The following is a 25,288-nucleotide window of genomic DNA, read 5'->3' as shown; positions in this document are numbered from 1 at the left end:
CTTTTATCATAGTTACTCACAACAGGTGTGTTACGAGAGATTTGTCACAAAGGAAATTTTGTTACATGCACGAACTCCAATAGCTTCGTTAAAAATCTACAAGTTGCAGAATAATTGTAGTGTTGATTATTAATGTAAATGCAGTTAAAAACATACAAATATTTGTGAAGAACTTTAATCTGGCCCAAGTTACTGTTTAGAATCAACAACAAAAATTCAAATAGCCACAATGATAGCAGAAAGAGAATGTGCCACATGAAAAATGCCCCATGTTCTGTACTATAAAGTAACACACTTGGCTTGATTGCCAAAATAATTCTTTTTAATTATCATTTCATGATACCCCATTATTAAATCTATGGAATGCAACATACAATAAAATACAATACTAAAATGCACACATTGCAAAATGCAGCCAAGCCGAGAAACATACCAGTTAAAAATAATACAAACTACCTTACTCCTTCCTACACTAGACCACAACACCATCACTGTCCCAGTGGACATGGGCTCTCTTGCTTAGTACGCAACGCAATGTTTCCAATAGTTGGTGTAAGCGACAATAATGCCTAAGACATCAGGCTAACCGTTGCATGACAACCCTTATTAAAAACATACATGTGTTATTTAACTTACTTCTATATAAAAAGTTGTTAATAAAGGAATCACTTTGTAGCAGCAAAGCCATAACTGCTAGTTTTGGATAGTGTGATGCAGCCTCATATGACTTCTCTCCGAGTGTAAATAAAATTTCATAAACCTGATAAGCTGATTACATTGATCATCAATAACCACCCCAGGCCAAATTATAACTGGAATGGAAAGTGCAACAGAATATTTACCGAGTCACATACATTCAGCATCTAATGCTCTTGTCTCCATCAGGGAAGTTACCACAGTGCCAGATGGAGATCACCAAGTATTATCTGACCCAAGAGTCTTGAGATCACTCTTGATAATTTGATTAAATTTCAAAATACTGAAGTAGGAGCACTTGCAGAATTTATCCAACTGGCCCAGTTTTCCTTATCGTTTAGTGAGAAATTATATCAACAAACGAAAGGCCTTGTTATGGGCAACAGTCTTGTTGGCACAATAGTGAACATATTCATTAATTTATCTGAGAATAAATTCTTCATTTCTTGTCCTGAATTTTCTAAAAAAAAAAAAAAAAAAAAAAAAAAAAAAAAAAAAAATAAATAAATTTTACAGTCTTTTTGTTATGCCTACCTGCAACTCAGCATCTCTGCTACATGGTGAGTTGCAACTATCCTTTTAATAATATTGCTTCGCAGTAGTACCACATTTTTGTGAAAAGGATTTGTGTTATGAGAATTTTGAATCTGTGTCTATTCCAGTCCAGAGTACAGAATATTTTCTGTTTGCATAGTATGTGGTTTATGATGAACACGTATACTGATGAAAATTTCTGTAAATGTGTTGTTATGGTACATGGCACCTTCACCACTGCTTGTTTCTTTTCAAGTGCAAACACCAGCATCCCCATCACTATTGGGGCCATGCATAAAGTCGTGCAACAGCAACCATGGGTGGATTTCTTTAAGACAGTATCCCAGGACTGATGACTCATTTCCTTAAATGTAGTCCGCCTGCTTAGCTGGGTGGTAATGTGCTCGTCTCTCATGCAAGCAGGCCCGGGTTCGATTCCCGGCCGGGTTGAAGGTTTTCTCTGCTCAGGGACTGGGTGTTGTGTTGTCATCATCTTTTCATCCCCATTACAAGTGTGCAAGTCGCACAAAGTGGCGTCGAATGAAATAAGACTTGCACTTGGCGGCCAAACTTCCCCGAATAGGGGCCTCCCGGCCAATGATACCATATGCTCATTTCATTTTTTTCTTAAATGTATCATGCTAGTGAAAAGAGGTTTTTTTAGGATCTTAAGCTCATGTTTACTCCAAGCAGCTTGAAATTTTTTTGAGTTTTCATTGATTTGCTCTTAAATATAACAAGGAAAAATATATTACCAGACAGAGGGTGTCACCAATGGAGGTGGAATAATTGCAATAATGTTGTGTTCCAGAACCCAGCACTTTTCAATTCTTGATGGCTAATAAAATTAATTTGCTGGGCCATTTGGGTGCACAAAGCTTATTAAAATGTCCTTCTGCCCAGTGGAGGTCTCTCAGAAAATTCTAATCCACCACTCTTTTCCATAAATGCATGTGGGTCATTCCATGTCAAAGGAACCAATATTAAAAAGTGACCCATCGCCGTATCTAATGAAATCTGGTGTGAAGGCTCTACATGGTCTTTGATGGTTATATTCCAAATTTTGTTCCAGTATTTTCAGTGGTTGAATTTTTAGGGGCTTTTAGAGAGCCTACTCATCTTCGCATCACGTACGAAGGCTTAAAAAAAGTTCTAGCAAACATTTGGTCATTTGCTTTAATATACATAGACAACTTTTTATGCTGAATTACATCGTCACAAAAATTAGAGATTTAGCCACACCTAAATATAGATACAAGCCTTTACAGTGATTAAAAAATTCATTGTATTATTCTGAGAGCCAAGGTTTGACCGATCCCTGCTACTTTTCATATGAACCAATCACAACAAAACTTCAGAGGACTTTTTCTACCTATGATATCTATGTATGGATCACATTTAATTAACATTGGATGCATAGACGAAAATATACGCATCTGCAAAGTTAGCCGAAATTTTCTGCGTGCAAATTTTAGGGTATTTTTTGGTGGCAATATCTCAACTGTGTCCTGTTCAATCCTTTTTTGTGCAAGAGGTGGAAAGAGCATGCTTTAAGCTTTCAAAGCTACATTGTTTAATTTCTGGATCTTGAATTTTATGAGTAAGAATACCTATCAATACTAGGGAAAATAAATTACTGATAAATACAAAAAAATTAATAAAACTTGAAGTCATAAATACAAAAAAATTAATAAAACTTGAAGTCATAAATAAAAAATGTGTAATTGTAATGTCTTAATAGTATAAGATTTGCCTGTGGTTTATGGACTGTGTGTATACTGATAAGACGTGTTTATGTTATTTTACATTATAGAATATAAATACAATAAAACCTCAGAAAATGCTCTTAAGATTATAAAATCCAGAAGATCATAATGGAACGCTATGTCGCTTTAAAATGTTTTAACCCTACAATACATGGTGGTGCAATATGCATTGTCATTCAGTTTCCATCGAAATTATAAAGCAGCAATACTTCATACGGCTCTATCCTCACAGCAGTGATACATTGCTGAATCACCACTTTCAGTTGTTGCTTTTATTACTGACAATTTTCACAGTGTCAGTCTTCTGTGTGATGTAATCTTTGGTGCGGACATTGTACAATCATGGCGTTGAGTACTGAGTGTTTGAATAATCAATAATTGTTGTTGTAGCTGAAGGTAAGCACGAAAACAATAGGTTTTGATAGGCTAATTTGTATATTTTATATATAACAAGCCTGAATCTACTATGTTTCAAACCAGGATATTCATGAGCTTACAAATTTGCTTGTTATAGGCTGATACACTATTGCATAAAATGAACCAAGAAACCCTTGCATCCTGCTACTTTGGTGGTTCAGATGGAGCTGATTATCGTAAGTCATCACCATTCTATTATGGCGAAAGTCAACTACCATCAGTTACAGAAATGTCGCCAGTGGACAAGGAGTTTCTAAGAAATAGGTCTGGGCTTGATTTAACTGAGGATGCCCAAATTTGTTCACGGCATAATACCTTGTTGATGGCGAAATTTCAATTCCTGCAGAAGACATTTTTCAACCTGTTTGGTAAAGAAAAACATGTAATCAAGAAGGCTTTAACACCAATAATCAATGCAATGTCTGATAGGTTGAAGTTACTGACTAATGAAGTTTTTAAATCTGGTCATAAAATTTGTACCAAATGTAGGCATGAAGTGGCCCAAAAAGAATCACCCACCAGGATAAGTAAGAATCACCCTTTACTGAAGTCATGAACGTTGTTGATGCTTGTTTTACTGCTCATACTTGATCACCACCACTTGGAGAGTCACCATTAAAGCTTCACTGATCAGCAATAGGGATTCAATGGGATACATAAAGTGCACAAGTTCTGAAAGCCCAAGGCAGCATTACTAAGGTAATTGCCACATACGCTGGTGTGAGCCAAGTAGATATTGCTCAAATACAAATGGAAGAGTGCCAAAAGTGTAAAGATATGGGCATCTTAATTGAAGAACTTAAGATTAAGCTCCAAACTTCAAACAATTGCAGTAAAGTTCAAATTTGGACCCTGGCCACAAATAGCTGGACTATTGAAAAAACAGCTGAAGAATTTGCTATTTCAACAAAAATGGTGAAAAATGCTCGGAAACTAATGATGGAATATGGGATTTTGGCAATATCTGCAAACCAAAAAGGGAAAAAGCTCAACGATGAAGTAAAACAAATTGTCCTCACTTTTTTTTTTGAAGATGAGTTTTTCTCGTTTATGCCTGGGCAACAAGGACTGTGTTGCATTAAGAATAAATGGGAGAGATTAACAACCAGGAATGCTTGCTTCTTTGTATCCTGAAAGAAATGTTCATTGCCTATTGGAAGCAATACGGAAATCAACTGAGCTTCTCAAAATTGTGAGCTCAGGCCGAAATGGTGTACAGCAGTCGGTGTATCTGGATCACATTCAGTAGGTGTTTGTGCAATTTATCAAAATGTCAAATTAATATTGACTCCAACAACATCCATCCAAGATGACTACAAATATTTGATGAGAAAAAACTGTATGCAGTTTGGAAACAAAAGACTGTATGCTGCAACGTTGTGAGAAATTTCCAGAAAAAATGAGACTAGAGGCTTTTAAAGAATATGACCCTCAACAAACAATGGAATACAAGCAATGTGTCCATACTGACAGACACATTAGAGATGTGTCAAAGAACTGTTGAAGATTTCATGGAGGCACTGATGTGTCAAAACAAAACTGAAGTGATCTCTTGCAGAAAATGAGTTAATTATATTGATGGATTTTGCTGATAATTATTCATTTGCTGCTCAAAATACCGCGCAAGAATTTCATTGGGAGATTAGGCAGGTCACATTACATCCATTTGTTGTCTCTTTTGGTGGCAAAGAATGTCAGATTATAGCATTTGTATGATAAGCAACTGTTTCCGTCATGATACAATTGCTGTTCAAGCCTTTCAAATAAAGTTAATTAAAAAGAAAGATTGAAAACATTAAGAACATTTATTACTTTAGTGATGGTTCAGCTACTCAACATAAGAATTTCAAAAATTTCATCAATTAGTGTAAACAAAAAGGATTTTGGCATCACTGGTGAATGGAATTTTTTGGAAGAAGCTACGGTCAATTGCTTTGTATGGCACTGGGAGAACAGCAAAAAGACTAGAAGCCCATGCTAGACTGCAGAGGCACTTAGATAACCAAATATCGACACCATATGATTTGTTCAATTTCTTTGATGATAGTGTTCCAGGCATAAAGATTTTTTATGTACCAAAAGAAGAAATTGAAAAGATTCAGCCTATCGAGAAACAAGGAAGTAGCAGAGTTGTTGGTGTTATCACTACTACATATAAGATCCAATAACAGGTGTTGTCTCAGTATCCACCAGAAGATGGCCATCTGGAAACTGCGATTGGTTTCACTAGCAATTGCAATGACTGATGTTTTACAATATAATGCAATGACTGATAGCCACTATGTTACTACTGTAACTTTCTTCAAAGTCATAATTATCAGTGGCTCCTTTTCACGCTCTAATTCTTCCCACATTTTTTAAAGTTCTATTTTTGATCTCTTATTATTATGGCTGTCATTGTTTCTTAAACAGGTTGTTTGAAACTTGCATACTGAATTTCCATACGCACCATATTCCTACGTGCATTTTCAGCAGTTAGAGGCACTGTGGCACGGCCTTCTTGGTAGAAACAACCAATTGCAAAGACTGCCTCAATTCAAATTATATAAAAAAATATGTAGGGTAGGTAGGGATAAAAGTACCCGTGGGGCAAGAGTACACATCAAGCTTTCAGGCCCCAAAGCAGAAGTTCATTATGCAACCACCAGGCAGCACACACATAATCATCTTTTCCTCATTTCTATTCTGGAACCTTGGGGCAGTCGGATGCTTGCAGCTGGTGTTACATGAACTAAGATCTACTTAAAAATTAGATGAATCTGCTCTTAGAACTGGCAGCTCTCAGCTTTCAATATCTGTCTTGATCTACATTGCTTGTATTTGTTATTTGTAGATTGCCGAAAAGAAAATAGCAGAATGGAGTAAAAGTATGCAGCTGTAGTGGGGTAGAAGTTCACAGTGGGCACTTTCACCCAATCACTGTAGTTTGACTTGTGTAGTCCCTTCTAGAGTACTGAAGCATATTTTGTTCTTGTTTATTTACCTTAGGTGCCTCGTTGTTAACCTTAGAGACTTGAAATTATTTTTTCTTTCTGCAGTTTTTATTTGGTTGGATATTGTTTTTTTCAAACAAAGGTATCACTCAAACAGACTTCTAATACAATCACATCTGCCACAAAAGCATTTTTTTTCCAGAAACCGACCAATAACATTTACTCAGCAGCCCATAACAGACCAGCTCTACCACCAACCTGTTGGCATTATCAAAAATGGGAGCCCAATACGGCAAACAGCCAAAGCTATTGGGTTTTCAGAGGCTGCCTTACAAAAACTTTTGAAACTGGCAAAGATAGTACTTGGCTGAAACACACAAAACCTTTTTCATTGGAGGAAGAACAAACAATAGTTCAGCATTACATTTCCCATGATACACTTTTTTTCAACTTTACTCTTAGATCACTGCAACATGTATTTTCAGATCCCCCCCCCCCCCCCCCCCCCCCCCCCCCCCCCCCACACACACACACACAACTTGCTTGTACAGACTTCATCCATGAGTTTATGAAAAGAGAGAAATTGTCCTAAGAATGGACTGAAACACCAGTGAAGTATGCATGACGGAATTTAACAATCTGGAGGTAGTCTTCAAGAAATTTGGGTTTCCTCTTGATCGTATTTACAACATGGACGAGGCAGGTGTTCAAACAATGCCTGACAAGCTCCTTAAACAAGTAATTACAAGAGGGATGAGAAATGTGGGGAAAACAGCGACTGCAGAACAGTGGCTAACAGCCACTATTGCCTGTTCCTTGAATACTGTGAGACACCGTGTCCCATCCTCCTCCATTTTTGCACAGAAGCGATTTGAACCCTTAAGTGATAAATGGGGGTCCAAGGGAATGTGATATGGCTATATCCCATAAAGGCTACATGATAATTATGTTTATTACATGACTTAATCATTTCATATCTCCCACAAAGGCCTGGAGGTAGCTTTGTTTGCCAAAGACAGCCACATACACTTGCTGTTTGCCACCCCATAGCAGCCATAAGACACAGCCACTTGACTGCAACTTTTTCAGGCCTTTCAGGCACTTTATGACACAGTAGATTTGTGGAATGTGTGTCATCCCAGGCAGGTCCTGAGCTTGTATAACAGAGCTGAACTGGTGAAAGTGGCATTTTAAAAGGCAGCTACTGCTGAAAATACTGTCTCAGGTTTCAGGGCAACGGGAATTTTTCCTCTCAATCAAAACAAATTTTAAGATGCAGATTTTGTGCCATCAGAAGTGATCAATCCAGATTTTGACAGTCACTTTTACAAGTCTACTGAGCAACACTTCATAGTAATTGGTGGAAATAATAATGATGGTTTACCAAGGAATGAGACAATCAATGTAGAAGATAAGGAGCATGAGGGCAGGAATCACGAAGAGCAAGATCCACAGTTTATTACTTCTGAATCAGGACCTTCAACTGTTACTCCCATTGTGAGATGCCTACTTATCTTTCTGCATCAAACTCTACACCTGCTATCTGCCACGTTAGCTCCTCTCCCAGCATATCCTCCTCTTCTGCCAATCCTACATCTGTTGCACCCTTGATATCACCAGACGGGATAGTTTTGCTTCCAAAACTTGAACTAAAATGGAAAAGCAGGAAGGGCTGTTCATCAGAGTAGTTAAAGAGAACTCTCATAAGGCAATCAGGGGAGATGGAATCTGCCGAAAAGAAGTCATTTGATGACAAGAAGAAAAAGAAAGCCCTTGCTAGACATAACAGAAAGAAGTCTATATTTTTTACTGTTAAAAAAAATTCTTACATTGTCTTCATCAATATCAGAGACAAAGGTTTTTCTGTATAACTGTAGCTGTGATCTGGACATAGATTTTTCAGAGGACGAAGCTGATGGAGGAGATAGTTCTGCTATAAGGACAGGGGAATTCACAGTTGTAAAAGTCCACAGAAAAACTAAAATTTTGTCGCCTTTACCTACTGAAAATGCTTCACCACTTCAATCATTGCTACGATACAAGTGTCTCCCAGGCGTGTCAAGATGTCACTAAACAGACGAGGAACGTTATGTCGAAACTGAAGACATTTGTAAAAAACCACCACCAACAACAACAACAACAACAACACACACCCACTATCAAGACCAATTTATAAATGCTCTGGAAGGTTTGCAAATACAATTAACTTTTCCAACCATCTGTCCAATTTACTGAAATTATCATTCAAATGCATGTTTGGATAGGCAACCACTAATCTTTCCACATTCCCCATTGCTTTTTCATCATGAAAGTATCTTAATTTGAAAATGGTTCTTTTCTGTTACTTTCTGTTGTTCTACAAGAGGAATGTATATTTTGTTTGATTGTCCATTTTAGTTATGTCAGTATTCAAAGTTAGCACAATAATCCTTTTTAGTCAACTAGTTTCAATCTGTGAAACAGAAATGCATAAAAGGCTGTTCCTAATTATTATATAATTATGTTCTTGTGATTTTTTTAAAATAAGGAGTTCCTAATTTATTTTTCCATGTATTTATTTGTGACCCTTTATTTTTTTGTAGTTGGGGGTAAAAGACACACTGCTCTCTCTTCCCCCAGGACTGTGTACTGCTAACCCACAGCATGGGGTAAGAGTACACAAAGTTACTTTTTAGGAAAAAAATTATTACTCCTCTAATAATTACTGGGTGGTACTGAAACTTTTACACAATGTTAGCAAGATGTTGAACTAGGTGTTGCATGCATAATTAATATAATATTGTTGCACATTTCTCTCAAATATTTAGTAAAACCAAGCCCATGTGCTTTTAAGCCCACCTACCCTATGTCATTCTTTCTTTCAAAACAGTTTGAACATTTAAGCGTTTCATTTTATTCAGTGGTGTCATCTGCAGGTGGTGTAGCATTACAAGTGTGGCTCTTTGTTTCGTTTGGGGTGAGGGGAAGAATCCCATTGGTGAATGAAATCGCAATGACTTACCATACTTATCCAATTATAAGATGGGGTTTTCCCCCTTTTCTACATTGTTTAGTAGAGTATATAGGGGTAGTCTTACATTTATAGCAGCCATATTACATTTAGAGATGAAGCTTTGGCTATTGAGGTCACATGCAGATTTACTTTGAAGAATTTGGAAGGGGCGGCAAATGAAACTCTCATTCCAACAGCCTCAAGATTTCCCAATACGCTCAAGTGCTTGATACAGTATCAACATTGCTCGAAAAATCACTGACACTGACTTGTGCAGTGCTAGTGCAAAATACACATGAAAAATTATGAATTAGTCACTACAACAGTCTATTGCTGTGATTAAAATTTGACAATTTTGTGAATCACAGGAGGAAATAACATTAAAGTCACCATCTTACAAACTTTTGTTGTATCTGAACTGATTTGCAATAAATATTCCCATACATGTATTCTGAAGGTGGCAGGTGTAAAACACAGGGAGTGAAAGGCTATTTACAATTTGTACAGAAACCAGATGGCAGTTATAAGAGCCGTGGGGCATGAAAAGGAAGTAGTGATTGAGAAGGGAGTGAGACAGGATTGTAACCCATCCCCTATGTTATTCAATCTGTATATTGAACAAGCAGTAAAGGAAACAAAAGAAAAATTTGGAGTAGAAATTAAAATCTGTGGAGAAAAAATAAAAACATTGAGGTATGCTGTCAACATTGTAACTCTGTCAGAGGCAGCAAAAGGACCCGGAAGAGCAGCTGAATGGAATGGATAGTGTCTTGAAAGGAAGACACAAGACAAACATTAACAAAAGCAAAACAGGGACAATGGAATGTAGTTAATTTAAATCGGGTGATACTGAGGGAATTAGATTAGGAAATGAGACGTTTAAAGTTGTAGATGAGTTTTGCTATTTGGGAACTGATGATGGTCGAAATACAGAGGATATAAAATGTAGACTGGCTATGGCAAGGAAAGCATTTCTGAAAAAGAGAAATTTGTTAATGTTGAATATAGATTTAAGTGTCAGGAAGTCTTTTCTGAAAGTATTTGTATGGAGTGTAGCGATCTATGGAATGAAACATGGATGATAAACAGTGTTGACAAGAAGAGAATAGAAACTTTCCAAATGTGGTGCTACAGAAGAATGCTGAAGATTAGATGAGTAGATCACGTAACTATTGAGGAGGTACTGAATAGACTTGGGGAGAAGAGGAATTTGTGACAACTTCACCAGAAGAAGGGATCGGCTGGTATGACATATTCTGAGGCATCAAGGGATCACCAGTTTAGTACTGGAGGGAAATGTAGAGGGTAAAAATCTTAGAGGGAGGCCAAGAGATGGAAACACCAAGCTGATCCAGAAGGATGTAGGTTGCAGTAGTTATTCAGAGATGAAGAGGCTTGCACAGGATAGAGTAGCATATAGAACTGAATCAAAACCAGTCTCTGGACTGAAGACCAGAACAACAACAAAAAACAACAACATGTATGGATACCACATACAAACATTAATGGTGCTTTTTAAGTAAAGGAAACATTCAAAAACAGAAATATCGTCCTTTAAGAAGCATTGCCTGATTCAGAACCCAGACCAATATTTTATTTGGTTATTAGAGACTGTAATGATTTACTGAGCGGATTGCAACAAGAAATTCAGTCACTGTTCATGTATTAGAATCCCAATTACAAAATGTTACCAGTTTTCAATCAGCATTAGAGCATGATGGTGACATTCAAATAAAACAAGAAAGAAAATTAATCCAGAATGAAATGTCTCAAAGGAAATAAACCATATTAAACTGAGTAATTGTTATAGTGAGGATAAATTACACCAGCAAGACAAATTGCGGGGTAATTACCCATAGACATCACTAGATTGTAGGGACAGTGGAAGTCTGACACTGGGACTGAATCGTAATTGTGATCTTTTCTTTATGTAGTAGTTGTTGTTGTTGTTGTTGTTACATGTGACCAGCACTCTGTGTTTCACAGTTGCTTGAGCTCAGCAATAAGGAAGGGTTGAACGGGGAACACTGACACCAGCTTGGCTGAGAGCTGTTGTCTCATATTTCACTGTAATGATAACCTCAGAAATAGCAAAATATTTGGAAATTTCACAGTGCTATTTAGGATGATGATGATGATGATGATGATGATGATGATGACAGTGATTAAAAATACTGATACCATAGGCTACAGGGTTGGTGAGGGAAAAAAGGCAGGAAACAATAAGGTCTGAAAATTAATGTAAATCATTTCTTTTTGTTCATTTTTTCTCTCCTAGTATTATTAAAATGTAAATAATCAATAAATGGGCGTACATTTAGAATAGGTATAATGGTAACTGTTGGGACATACTGTACGTCAATAAAACAGATTGTAATTCTGATTAGTCAGAATACGTTAAAAATAATTTTTTCTGAAGGTGTCTTCATGTGTAATTTGCACTAAGCCATAAGTATGTATGATTCCTTTTGAATGTAATAAATGCTACTGCTCCTTTCCTATGCACATTTTTAAGATTATCATCTTGATGTTTTATTATTTGGATTGTAATGTACAACTGTTTTTCTAATAAGTTGGTTGACATTTTGACTGTCATGTACTTTTGCCTCTAAACTATTTTTACTGTCATACATTATCTAAATAGGTTGGTTGAAGTTTGTGTACGGAAAATTCCCATATGCACTTCAGCAGCCCCAAGTGCAGCAACTACACCCTCCTCGATAGAAATATGTAACTACAATTACCGACAATTTTTGTAGAGTATCTGTAATGTGTGATCTCTATGTTACTTGTATAATCTGCTATTAATCCATACATAGGCAGTAATTCCGACCAATTTTATTGTGCCCCGCCCCCCCCCCCCTCCTCCCTCCCCCCTCGCACTTCCTTCAAAATTTTATATTCATTGAACTATCTGTAATTTGTTTATGCTATGTAATACTGTATTTCATGTTTTGGATGGAATTTACGTACTGAGTAATTTCAATTTGCATCACTCCCTATCTTAAAAATCTAGCAACTCTTTGGAACGTAGTAGATTTTGCTTCACAACTACAATGTGCGTGCAGGTGTCCGCACACGTAGCCCCCCCCCCCCCCCCCCCCCCCCGTCCCCCACACACACACGTATCATACAACAATTATGCCTGATGTCATAGGCATAACTATCACTTGATGACTTCAGAAGTTAAGTCCCATAGTGCTCAGAGCCATAACTATCACTATTGCCGCCTATTGGCAAAATTGTTCCCCTCGTACCATGTCTAAGTGCCTATGTTTGTTTGGGCACTGATGGTATTATGGAATGGAGAGCGAAGTGACAAGATATTTTGTATTGATTTTAGCAGGTATGTTTCTCATGCCATATATCTGGCAATGGGGTTCTCCTGAAACATTTTTGCAAGCAAGACAAATGTATTACAATTTATTGGCAAAGGTGGTCACAGATCTCCTGAGCGGCTTTTTATCTAAAGTGTCAACAATTTTTTTGTTTTAGCAACAGTGCAGTAAACAAAGTAAATTGTGACTCAAAAAGGTTATACTTATCTTTTTCTACAACAATCCACTACACATACCAAGGAAGACAACTACTGCATTAAGGTGTGCTCGCATTCATGTTAAATGTTTTGGTATTGGTATTTTTTGCTTGATGAGCAGGTTATACCCACAAACTTGTTCCAATATTCAATAATTTAAGCATGTTAACAAAGAACTGTTACTGGTACTGGTCTCTGAAATCCTGTTAGTGGACTTTTATGTTGAAAAACTCACTAGTTTAAACTAAAAAGGCATGAGCCCCATTTCTGTTGCTGCAGCAAACGTACAGCCAATTTTCCCGACACTGCTTATTTCTAAATATCTAGATTTTTTAAAAATTATATGGAATATGAGATACATTAAACATGGGATACTGACAGAAAAAGGTACTTCCACAAGTTTACTGTGGTTTGATACTAAAGATAGAGGTGGAAGCTATAAAATTATACAGGAACGAGAGGAATACTTACTTGTGCTGTTTTTCATCTACTAATAACTGATTGTGGAAGCTGTCACCCAGTAAAGCATAGTTTTCATCAACTACTTCCTCAACGGTAGACTGAGCCTGCTGCACTCGCTCACCGTCCTTTGGTACTTCATTTTTCTTCGAAAGATCTGACTGTGGCAGCATGTTCGACAAAGCTAATGCCAAAGTATCAGGAGCCTGTAACAAAAATAATACTACATACTGCACAAGATTTCGAAAATACTGAAGTAAAACAAGTAAATGAATAGCCATTATCTGACTCCTCAAAAAATAAAGGCAGTCACATTGTATTAACATTCAAATACCTTCATGTCTTAGTGGCAGCAATATGCTGCTTATTTTTGTAATCTGCATCACTAAAATCCCACAAACACCTATGCAAAGCATAGAGATTCAAAAAGTGAATATTTTTCTCCATTCCCCACTCCATATTTCAGTTTGTCTACACTCTACGAACATGCATAACCTCAAAACTCATGAAACTAGTGTTGCCAAAGTTGGAACAAGCTGAAAGTGTTTAGTTTCAGCGCCGAGTTGTGCAAACGCGCGGCACGCATGCGCAGTGGTCAGTAGCGCAGTTGCCTGCAACCTAGTGTCATGTAAACTAGACTGAACATGTAGAATTGCCTGACATCATGTGCAAGTACCCTGCCACAAGGGTATTCACACCTGAGTGTGAGAATATTGGGAGTAATGGATTGAGAGAACTTGATTTATGGCTTTAGAATACGAGAACTCTGTTACTTACGTGATCCTATCTAGCTACAGAAAGTTTGGCTAAATCAATAATGAAATGTATCTTAGAAATTTAACAGTCTCTACTATTTTTTATTTGGGGACAATAAACTGCAAAATTTTAAAAATCGAGTTATAGATTATAACAAAAGGCTACCAGAAGTGCTGCAAAAAAGTGAAGCCCAAACAGAATTACAATTTGGATGTACATTGTATTACAGGGAAGCACAGATGATCTGCGGAAGGCTTTTGATACTATTAAAAGCAATAAAATGCTTTCCATTCTTAGGTAGTGTGGTATCCACTACAGGGGCAGATGTGTGGCCCATTCTCTTCGTGCAAAGCAAACTGAAGTAGTCAGAAATGATAGTATGACACCGTAGGAAGAAAAAATGGAACGGTGTAAGGCAGCGTTACCCACTTTGAGCACTAATAAGTAATTTGGATATAGAAGTGGCAATGAAGGAAATAAAGGGGTAGCTCAATGTGAGGGTTGTTTTTCACTGACAAAAAAATAGCATGATATCATCTGCTGCTGCTATAGCAGTGGCTAGCAAAAGTGAACAGGGAGTGAGTTTAGTGTATAATGAAATGAAATGTGTCATAGTAGACAGTTATAATATACACATAAAAAGAAAACTAAGGTAATGGTGTGTGCATAAGTGCACTTGCTGGATAGCTAAATGTCAAATGTGGACATAACGTTTCAAAGAGATATATGAATTATGAAGTATAATACACACAGAATGAAGGTGCAATAAAGGCACAGTAGCAAGGATTGCACAAAACAAAAGTACTTTCTATAAAAAGAAACAACTACTTACATCCAAAAATACACTCCTGGAAATTGAAATAAGAACACCGTGAATTCATTGTCCCAGAAAGGGGAAACTTTATTGACATATTCCTGGGGTCAGATACATCACATGATCACACTGACAGAACCACAGGCACATAGACACAGGCAACAGAGCATGCACAATGTCGGCACTAGTACAGTGTATATCCACCTTTCGCAGCAATGCAGGCTGCTATTCTCCCATGGAGACGATCGTAGAGATGCTGGATGTAGTCCTGTGGAACGGCTTGCCATGCCATTTCCACCTGGCGCCTCAGTTGGACCAGCGTTCGTGCTGGACGTGCAGACCGCGTGAGACGACGCTTCATCCAGTCCCAAACATGCTCAATGGGGGACAGATCCGGAGATCTTGCTGGCCAGGGTAGTTGACTTACACCTTCTAGAGCACGTTGGGTGGCACGGGATACATGCGGACGTGCATTGTCCTGTTGGAACAGCAAGTTCCCTTGCCGGTCTAGGAATGGTAGAACGATGGGTTCGATGACGGTTTGGATGTACCGTGCACTATTCAGTGTCCCCTCGACGATAACCAGTGGTGTACGGCCAGTGTAGGACATCGCTCCCCACACCATGATGCCGGGTGTTGGCCCTGTGTGCCTCGGTCGTATGCAGTCCTGATTGTGGCGCTCACCTGCACGGCGCCAAACACGCATACGACCATCATTGGCACCAAGGCAGAAGCGACTCTCATCGCTGAAGACGACACGTCTCCATTTGTCCCTCCATTCACGCCTGTCGCGACACCACTGGAGACGGGCTGCACGATGTTGGGGCGTGAGCGGAAGACGGCCTAACAGTGTGCGGGACCGTAGCCCAGCTTCATGGAGACGGTTGCGAATGGTCCTCGCCGATACCCCAGGAGCAACAGTGTCCCTAATTTGCTGGGAAGTGGCGGTGTGGTCCCCTACGGCACTGCATAGGATCCTACGGTCTTGGCGTGCATCCGTGCGTCGCTGCGGTCCGGTCCCAGGTCGACGGGCACGTGCACCTTCCGCCGACCACTGGCGACAACATCGATGTACTGTGGAGACCTCACGCCCCACGTGTTGAGCAATTCGGCGGTACGTCCACCCGGCCTCCCGCATGCCCACTATACGCCCTCGCTCAAAGTCCGTCAACTGCACATACGGTTCACGTCCACACTGTCGCGGCATGCTACCAGTGTTAAAGACTGCGATGGAGCTCCGTATGCCACGGCAAACTGGCTGACACTGACGGCGGCGGTGCACAAATGCTGCGCAGCTAGCGCCATTCGACGGCTAACACCGCGGTTCCTGATGTGTCCGCTGTGCTGTGCTGTGCGTGTGATCATTGCTTGTACAGCCCTCTCGCAGTGTCCGGAGCAAGTATGGCGGGTCTGACACACCGGTGTCAATGTGTTCTTTTTTCAATTTCCAGGAGTGTATAAACCTTGAGATCAGAAAATTGTTAATGAAAAGCTACATGTTAAATACAGCTCTAAATTGATGCAAAACATGAACAGGTTTTAGGTTAGAGGGTCTCAGGGAAATACAAAAAGGACTTCAGTCTCAAAGGGTGCAAGTTGAACAGAGGACGAACTGAGATCTAGGAACCATCAGTATAACAGTTTTAAATTGTCGTAGCAATGTTGGGATAGTACTGGAGTTCCAAGTGCTAATAAAAAGCACTGATGCCGAAATTGTTACAGGAACTGAAAGCTGGCTAAAGCTGGAGATAAATTCAGCTGAAATTTTGGCGAAGGGCCAAATGGTGTTGAGAAAGTATAGCGTAAATATAGTTGGCAATGGTGTGTGTGTTGCTATTAGAAGTAGATTATCTTGTAGCAAAACTGAAGTAGATAGTTGCTCTGAGTTGGTATGGGTAGAGGTCAGTCTTGCCAACAGGAATAAAATAGTAATTGGATTCTTTCACTGAACTCCCAACTCAGATGATACAATTCCTGAAAGGTTCTAAGAAAACTTGAATCTAATTTCGAACACATACCCGATTCAAATAATTACAAGGTGGCGACTTCAATTTACCGTCGATATGATGGTGAAAATACGTGTTTAAATATGGAGGTATGCATGACACATCATCTGAAATTGTGCTAAATGCATTTTCTGAAAATTATTTCGAGCAGTTAGTTCATAAGCCCACTCAAATAGTAAATGGTTGCGAAAACACATTTTATCTCTTACCAACAATAATGTGCCTAAAATGTATACAGGGATTAGTGGACACAGGGTTGACGTAGCGAGACTGACTACGGTAACTCCCCAATTCATCACAAATAAATGAAAAATATATCTATTCACAAAAGCAGATAAAAATTCTGCTTGATGCCTTCATGAGAGACAACACCCACTCCTTCCAAATTAACAATATAAGTGTATACCAAGAAACAGTATCGGCAGCAGTTGAGAGATTTATATCATTAAATTGACAAACAAAAGAGCTAATCACCCACAGCACACACAACAGGTCATGATAGTGTTGCAGAAACAATGAAAAAGGAGGATGGAGGGAGGATTAGTGTTTTAGGGCGCACAAAAACAATGAAAAAAGCGTAGCAAATTTACACGAATGGAAAAGATTGGTGATCTTTTACAATAGTTTGAAATCCAGTGCAGATTTCAATGTGAGAGCTTTTATGTTTTCACGATGTAACTTTGTCTCAAAACCTGGCAGAAAATCCAAAGAGATTCTGGTCGTATGTAAAGTATGATAGCGGCGATGAAGGTTATGGTTGTGTTATTTTTGAACATTAAGTGCCCCTCTGACTTCAGAATGTGCTAGGGGTTAAGTGAAGATGAGGAACTGGGGTTGTGTGTGTGTGTTTTCAGTGTGTAAGCTAGTGCTTGGTGTTTTGCGTACGTGTTATTGGCCCCTAAAGTGGCGCATAAGGCTTACTTTTGTGCACCTGTGAGAAGATTCTACTGGTTCTTGACCTAAATTTTGAATGAGAATATAGGGCGAAGTTTGTGTTGTTTTGTAAAATTTTGTGGATTTAGCCTGAATAAGTGCGTAGATGGTGGGTTGGCCGAAAAGATCTCTTATACGCGTATTGGGGATGTATCTGCCAGCGCCTATGATGACACAAAAAACTTTGTTTTGGAGACGCAGCAGTCTTGTTAGTTCTGTGTCTGACACCATAGATCACACTTTTGAACCATACAGGATGACCTGAAGTATGAGCTGGCACCAGGGGAGGAATTTGGATGGAACGGTTAGTCTGTCTCCTTCCAGAAGGGGATACAACCTACAAAAAAGAACACAGCCTTTGTTTGCTGCAGTGGTGGGATGTTTGTTCCACGTTAGGCGTTGATCGATCTCAATGCCCAGATTTTCACGAAAGTTTCTGACAGTGAATTGGTCTTCAGGCTTCAAGTGTGATTCTGTCAGACATAATACTGATGGAGTGCCAGTATACAAAATCTTCCTAAACAGTTTTTCTTGTTTGGCATTCCAGGTTAAATTTTCATTCTGTTGGACCTATGGAAATCCATAAAAATATGTTACTATCATCATCTGCAATACCCATGACTTTAGTTAGGGCATTAGGCGCAGTATGAAACTTTGTCCAAGTGTCCTTAAATGTGGATAAGTATGCAGAAAGGTTTATTGCTGCATACAGATGCCGCAGATCTCTCAGTTTATTGAGAAACGTGGCCGGTTGAGTGCTAGTGGAAGACTGTGGTTGTTTGTTAACTGTCTCTTCATCCTGGGATGGGGAGCGCTGATGTGTGGGATGGGGAGCGCTGATGTGTGGGGTGGGGTGCGGGGCGGACAGGCGGCAGTGGCCATCAGGATATGGGTAAGCACAGGGACTGTGACTATTGATTGTGGCAAAGCTTGTACTTGTGGGTGTGGCTGAGGCAGCAGAGCTCATGGTCGCTATCACAGCTGCAGTAGTAAACCATGAGGACAACAGCAGGTCATGGCTTGCGTTTGGCTTTCGTTTTGTGGGGCAGCGGCTGTAGTTACACGGATGGCTATCTCCGCAAAATGTGCACTTTGCATGGTTTTTAGTGCACATGCTAGAGAGATGGAGGCCGGCAAATTTGATACACCTGGATGGTTGGCAGTTCTCAGCACTATGAAGGGGCTGCTGGCACTGTTGTCACTGTACAGGGCCTTCACGCTGCTGATGTTTTTCAATAGTGATGTAGCAACACAGCATGTGTTTTATTGCTTACAGTTCTGTATTATTCTCCACTGGTTGTAGCACAGCTTTGAAAGAGACGTGCTTTTTGTGACCCTTTCCAGGTTTTGCTGGATCAGAGCCACATGTTTCTTCTTTAACCTCAATTATTTTGAATTTGCAGAAGATTAGTCTGGCATAATTTCTGCTGGGTTTGTGTTGGGAGAGAGCCCTTTGATCTCCGCCTTGAAAGATGTCTAGCTTTGTTGTGAGATGTGTGTGATGGGGCATGTTGTTCTGTTTAAAACAGTCCTATTAGTTTTCTGCAATTTGGTGGTGCAGAGGCTGAAATTTAACTGATGTGCTCCTGCATGTGGTTTTGTAGCAACCGTTCAGCTTGGGGCAATCTGTTAATAATTTTCATAGTGCCATCTTATTGGCATTGTTAGGTTTCCTCGAACAGCACCAGCCCTACCAAGGACACTAGGCGAGTCTCTGTGTAGCACCACAGGCCCTGACGTAGGAATTTCCCCACTCTCATAGGAGCAAGGAGGATGCCCTATGGCAGTTTCTGATTGGAACATGTTGGTAGCAGAGTAGACAACTTACAACAAAGAAGATTAGACAACTCACAACAAAAGCACCCCCACACCTGCGGGCACCGCACTGCCAGTAGACCAGCAGCGGCTGTACCACAATAGGACCACACCGAAGTCTTCACACAACAATTTTGCTGTGCCGAAGCAAAGCACGCGCTTCCAACAATTCTGCTATGTTGTATATACACGATATACATGAGAAATCTTGCTCCGCTAAAGCAAGTGTAGTATGCTTGAGGTCCAGCAGAACGGTGACCAGCAGCAAAGTGTCCACCCACCCCAAGTCCACTCCCCCAAATCGCTGCAATACAAGATGCAAGATACAATAAATGGCTTCTCCAAGCAATAGCAATGGAAATACTGATGATGACAGTGTTGCCAAAGCACAGTTACTAAACACAGCCTTTCGAAATTATCTCACCAAAGAAGATGAAGTAAATATTCTAGAATTTGAATAAAAAACAGCTGCCAACATGAGTAACTTAGAAGCAGGTATACTCGCAGTGGAGTAGCAAGTTAAATCACTTAATAAAAGCAAGTCTTCTGGTCCAAACTGTATACCAATCAGGTGCCTTTCCAAGTACTGATGCATTAGCTCCATACTTAACAACCATGTACAATTGCCCTTTGGATCCATATTCAAAGACTGGTAAGTTGCACATGTCACACCATTATTCAAGAAAGGCAATAGGAGCAATCCATTAAATTACAAGCCCCTATCACTAGCCAATATGCAGCAGTGTTTTGGAACATATATTGTGTACAGACACTGTGAATTACCTCATGACGAACGTCCATTGACACAGTCTACAAGGAGTCAGAAAACGCCATTCTCATGAAACACAACTAGCTCTTTAGTCACATGAAGTTTTTTAGTACTATCGACAAAGGATTTCAAATTGATTCCCTAATTCTAGATTTCCAGAAGACTTTTACACCATATGTCACAAGTGGATTGAAATCAAATTGCGTGCTTATGGAACATCATCTAGTTGTGTGACTGGGATCATGATTTCCTGTCAGAGATGTCCCAGTACATAGTAATTAACAGAATCATACAGTAAAACAGAACTCATTTCTGGTGATCCCCAAGGTAGTGTTATAGGCCCCTCTGCCATTCCTGATCTACTTAAACAATTTAAGAGATAATCTGAGCAGCCATCTTATTAGGTTGTAATTTATTGTCTAGTAGTCTTCAGAAGAGTGCTGGCATAAGTTGTGGCCAGCACACTGGTCAGCACAGAGGAAGCGCAAAGATTGATAAGCAGGTGCAGGATCAAGCACGCCTATCACAAGAGAGGCCAGAGACATGCCAACAAGCAACACACCACCAACGCTCTCTTGACAGTAAGTATTTAGGCCGCCGCCATTGTTCGGAGGGCCTCACTGACTCACTCATCGAGTCTGGCGTCTGGCAGCTGTCAGTAAAATCGCAGAGCAGGCTTAGTTCACATCACAGGTTACGACAGTACATAGCGACCAGATTTGTGACTATAGCGAGACTGAAGTTTGTAATACCAAGATTACCACTATTGTCTGCAAGAGTACTATTATTGAAGAGCTTGTATTAAAACACAAGGACTCAAGTCCAGTTAAGTAAATTTTCATGTAAATAAAGAACTGTATTAATCCACATGTGCATTTGTGTTGTAGAATGATGATACCGGCACACCCATAATAACATCCTCTTCCTTGCTGTACAAGACTCTGCAGTGGCGACGAAGATAATTCAGTGGCGATTGCAGATAATCAACTTGGCCGAAGATTTTGCTTACTTCTCTTGGGTTTTAACTTGCAGAGGTGATCGTGTTCAAGTGTTTCTATTTGCTAATCTGTAGTTGAGTTCTTGCACGTATTCCAGCAGGGAAGCCATACAACTAATCAAATTTCTCTTTTCGTAGGCTTTGCTTGCTTTTTGATATAATGTGTTTGTGTAAACTATGAATTCCCCGCCTCATCCAACCCCTGCCCCGATGCCTCAGCTGCAGCAGACAGCCATTGCTATAGATCTAACACAAGCTTTCCAGTTTCAGAATCAACAAATTGCAACTTTACTGACGACAATACAACTATTGGCTGCGCAAGCTGCATCGGGCGCACAACCACAGCAGACCAACCAACAAGCCTAACAAGTGCCATCAACCAGTATACGAACATTCCAGTAATTTAACAAAACGGAAGAGGAATGGATTGAATACCTGACTCAATTCCAAGCACATTTTCAAGTACAACATGTTCAAGGTACTGTAAAGTTACAATACTTTCTTTCGATTGTGGGGTCCCCAGTGTTCAGGTTAACAAAAAACTATTTCCAACAGCATCTCCCAATGAACGTCTATGACTAAGTAATTGCTGCATTAACTTAATTCTATGACCAGCAAGCCCAAGTAGCTGCAGCTAGATATCAGTTCTTTCATTTGCAGAAAAATCCGGAACATGTGTACCACCAGTGGTACACTGAATTAATGGGTATGGCTAGGAAGTGTAAATTTAAGTGTAGTTGTGGCAACTTTTACAGTGATTTAATGATACAGGATGCAATAACATTCAATGTCCCAGTTTATAGAATAGGAGAACAGATCTTAAAGTACTCATGCATCACTTCCCCACGTATTGCAAATTTTAGAGCAATATGATTTGGTTGCCATAGTGGCCACTAAGCCTGACCAGGCCCCGATTTGTTGGGTCGAGTCGCCCCTTATTTGCTACTGCCGCAAGCAGCGACGACAACCAGTGCTACACAGCCGCACAGACAGCCACAAAGACATGTAAATATATCTGTGAATTTAATGAACTCTTCCCCTAGATGTTCTGCTCACCATAAAAAGACAGGATTGGCCATCACGTTAATTTACATGTTATGCATGTGGAAAAGAAAAGACCATGTCCAAGCGGTTTGTTTGCAATGGTACAAAAACGCCAGTTTTCCCACTCTCAGAAAATAAAACAGGCTTGTGCACATGCAGTGAACGCTGTGTTTTCAAAACCTACAAGAGGTTCTGACAAAGGTAAGATTAAGGTTGGGCCAACTCCTCGCCTTAGTGCTGTGCAATGACATTCTAACAAACTATATGTCTCATTACGAATTGTTGGCCACTGTGTGAGATTTCAGTTAGACACAGGTGCCTCAGTAATCCTGCTTAATCATGCGACGTACAAACACTTAGGTTCGCCACACCTTTCTTAATCTACCAAGCACCTCACTGCTTACAACAGACAGGAAATTCCAGTGCTTGGATGGTGTAGTTTGCCTGCCAATTACAAATCTCACATCAGAACAATGAATTATACTGTGTTGAAAAAATGGTTCAAATGGCTCTGAGCACTATGGGACTTAACATCTGTGGTCATTAGTCCCCTAGAACTTAGAACTACTTAAACCTAACTAACCTAAGGACATCAAACACATCCATGCCCGAGGCAGGATTCGAACCTGCGACCGTAGCAGTCAGGCGGTTCCAGACTGAAGCGCTTAGAACCGCATGGCCACACAATGGTGCAGCATTTCCGGGAGGTGGAGGGGGGGAATGTGGTGGCATAAGCTATTGCCAGTACAATGGTCGGCAAAGTGGAAGCGAGAAGATCGATAAGTAGGTGTAGGATTAAGCACACCAATCACAAGAGCAGCCAGACAAGCCGACAAGCAACACGCTGCCAATGCCCTCTCCAGAGCAATATTCAGGCTGCCACCACTGACCGGAGGGCCTCACTGCCTCACTCAGAGTCTGGCATCTGTCAGTACAATTGCAGAGTGGGCTCAGTTCAAGTCACAGGTTACGACAGTACATAGTAACCAGATTAGTGACTGTTGTTGTTGTTGTTGTCTTCATTCCTGAGACTGGTTTGATGCAGCTTTCCATGCTACTCTATCCTGTGCAAGCTTCTTCATCTCCCAGTACTTACTGCAGCCTACATCCTTCTGAATCTGCTTAGTGTATTCATCTCTTGGTCTCCCTCTACGATTTTTACCCTCCACGCTGCCCTCCAATACTAAATTGGTGATCCCTCGATGCCTCAGAATATGTCCTACCAACTGGTCCCTTCTTCTTGTCAAGCTGTGCCACAAGCTCCTCTTCTCCCCAATTCTATTCAATACCTCCTCATTAGTTATGTGATCTACCTTTCTAATCTTCAGCATTCTTCTGTAGCACCACATTTCGAAAGCTTCTACTCTCTTCTTGTCCAAACTATTTATCGTCCATGTTTCACTTCCATACATGGCTACACTCCATACAAATACTTTCACAAACGACTTCCTGACACTTAAATCTATACTCCATGTTAACAAATTTCTCTTCTTCAGAAACGCTTTCCTTGCCATTGCCAGTCTACATTTTATATCATCTCTACTTCGACCATCATCAGTTATTTTGCTCCCCAAATAGCAAAACTCCTTTACTACTTTGTGTCCCATTTCCTAATCTAATTCCTTCAGCATCACCCGACTTAATTTGACTACATTCCATTATCCTCGTTTTGCTTTTGTTGATGTTCATCTTGCATCCACCTTTCAAGACACTGTCCATTCCGTTCAACTGCTCTTCCAAGTCTTTCGCTGTCTCTGACAGAATTACAATGTCATCGGCGAACTTCAACGTTTTTATTTCTTCTCCATGGACTTTAATACCTACTCCGAATTTTTCTTTTATTTCCTTTACTGCTTGCTCAATATACAGATTGAATAACATCGGGGAAGGCTACAACCCTGTCTCACTCCCTTCGCAACCACTGCTTCCCTTTCATGCCCCTCGACTCTTATAACTGCCATCTGGTTTCTGTACAAATTTTAAATAGCCTTTCGCTCCCTGTACTTTACCCCTGCCACCTTTAGAATTTGAAAGAGAGTATTCCAGTCCAACATTGTCAAAAGCTTTCTCTAAGTCTACAAATGCTAGAAATGTAGGTTTGCCTTTCCTTAATCTATTTTCTAAGATAAGTCGTAGGGTCAGTATTGCCTCACGTGTTCCAACATTTCTGCGGAGTCCAAACCGATCTTCGCCGAGGTCGGCTTCTATCAGTTTTTGCATTCGTCTGTAAAGAATTTGTGTTAGTATTTTGCAGCTGTGACTTATTAAACTGATAGTTCGGTAATTTTCACATCTGTCAACACCTGCTTTCTTTGGGATTGGAATTATTATATTCTTCTTGAAGTCTGAGGGTATTTCGCCTGTCTCATACATCTTGCTCACCAGATGGTAGAGTTTTGTCAGGACTGGCTCTCCCAAGGCAGTCAGTAGTTCCAATGGAATGTTGTCTACTCCCGAAGCCTTGTTTCGACTCAGGTCTTTCAGTGCTCTGTCAAACTCTTCACGCAGTATCATATCTCCCATTTCATCTTCATCTACATCCTCTTCCATTTCCATAATATTGTCCTCAAGTACATTGCCCTTGTATAGACCCTCTATATACTCCTTCCACCTTTCTGCTTTCCCTTCTTTGCTTAGAACTGGGTTCCCATCTGAGCTCTTGATATTCATATAAGTGGCTCTCTTTTCTCCAAAGGTCTCTTTAATTTTCCTGTAGGCAGTATCTATCTTACCCCTAGTGAGATAAGCCTCTACATCCTTACATTTGTCCTCTAGCCATCCCTGCTTAGCCATTTTGCACTTCCTGTCAATCTCATTTTTGA

The 25,288-nt window shown here is 40.0% G+C and overlaps 1 protein-coding gene across 2 annotated transcripts in view; it reads right to left on the bottom strand.

Annotated features, from left to right (window-relative positions):
• Window positions 1–25,288, bottom strand: part of LOC124553793 (zinc finger protein 236-like) — a 237,404-nt gene that overhangs the window by 33,652 nt on the left and 178,464 nt on the right. For both annotated transcript variants that reach the window (XM_047127806.1, XM_047127878.1), the window contains exon 21: window positions 13,345–13,538. In XM_047127806.1, the coding sequence (XP_046983762.1) occupies window positions 13,345–13,538 (194 nt within the window). The remainder of the gene's footprint in view (window positions 1–13,344; window positions 13,539–25,288) is intronic.

Source organism: Schistocerca americana, chromosome 1, assembly GCF_021461395.2.
Source record: "Schistocerca americana isolate TAMUIC-IGC-003095 chromosome 1, iqSchAmer2.1, whole genome shotgun sequence".
Taxonomy (NCBI): Eukaryota; Metazoa; Arthropoda; class Insecta; order Orthoptera; family Acrididae; genus Schistocerca; species Schistocerca americana.
The sequence above is the reverse complement of the archived record's forward strand: the minus strand, read 5'-3'. Positions and strand labels throughout refer to the sequence as shown.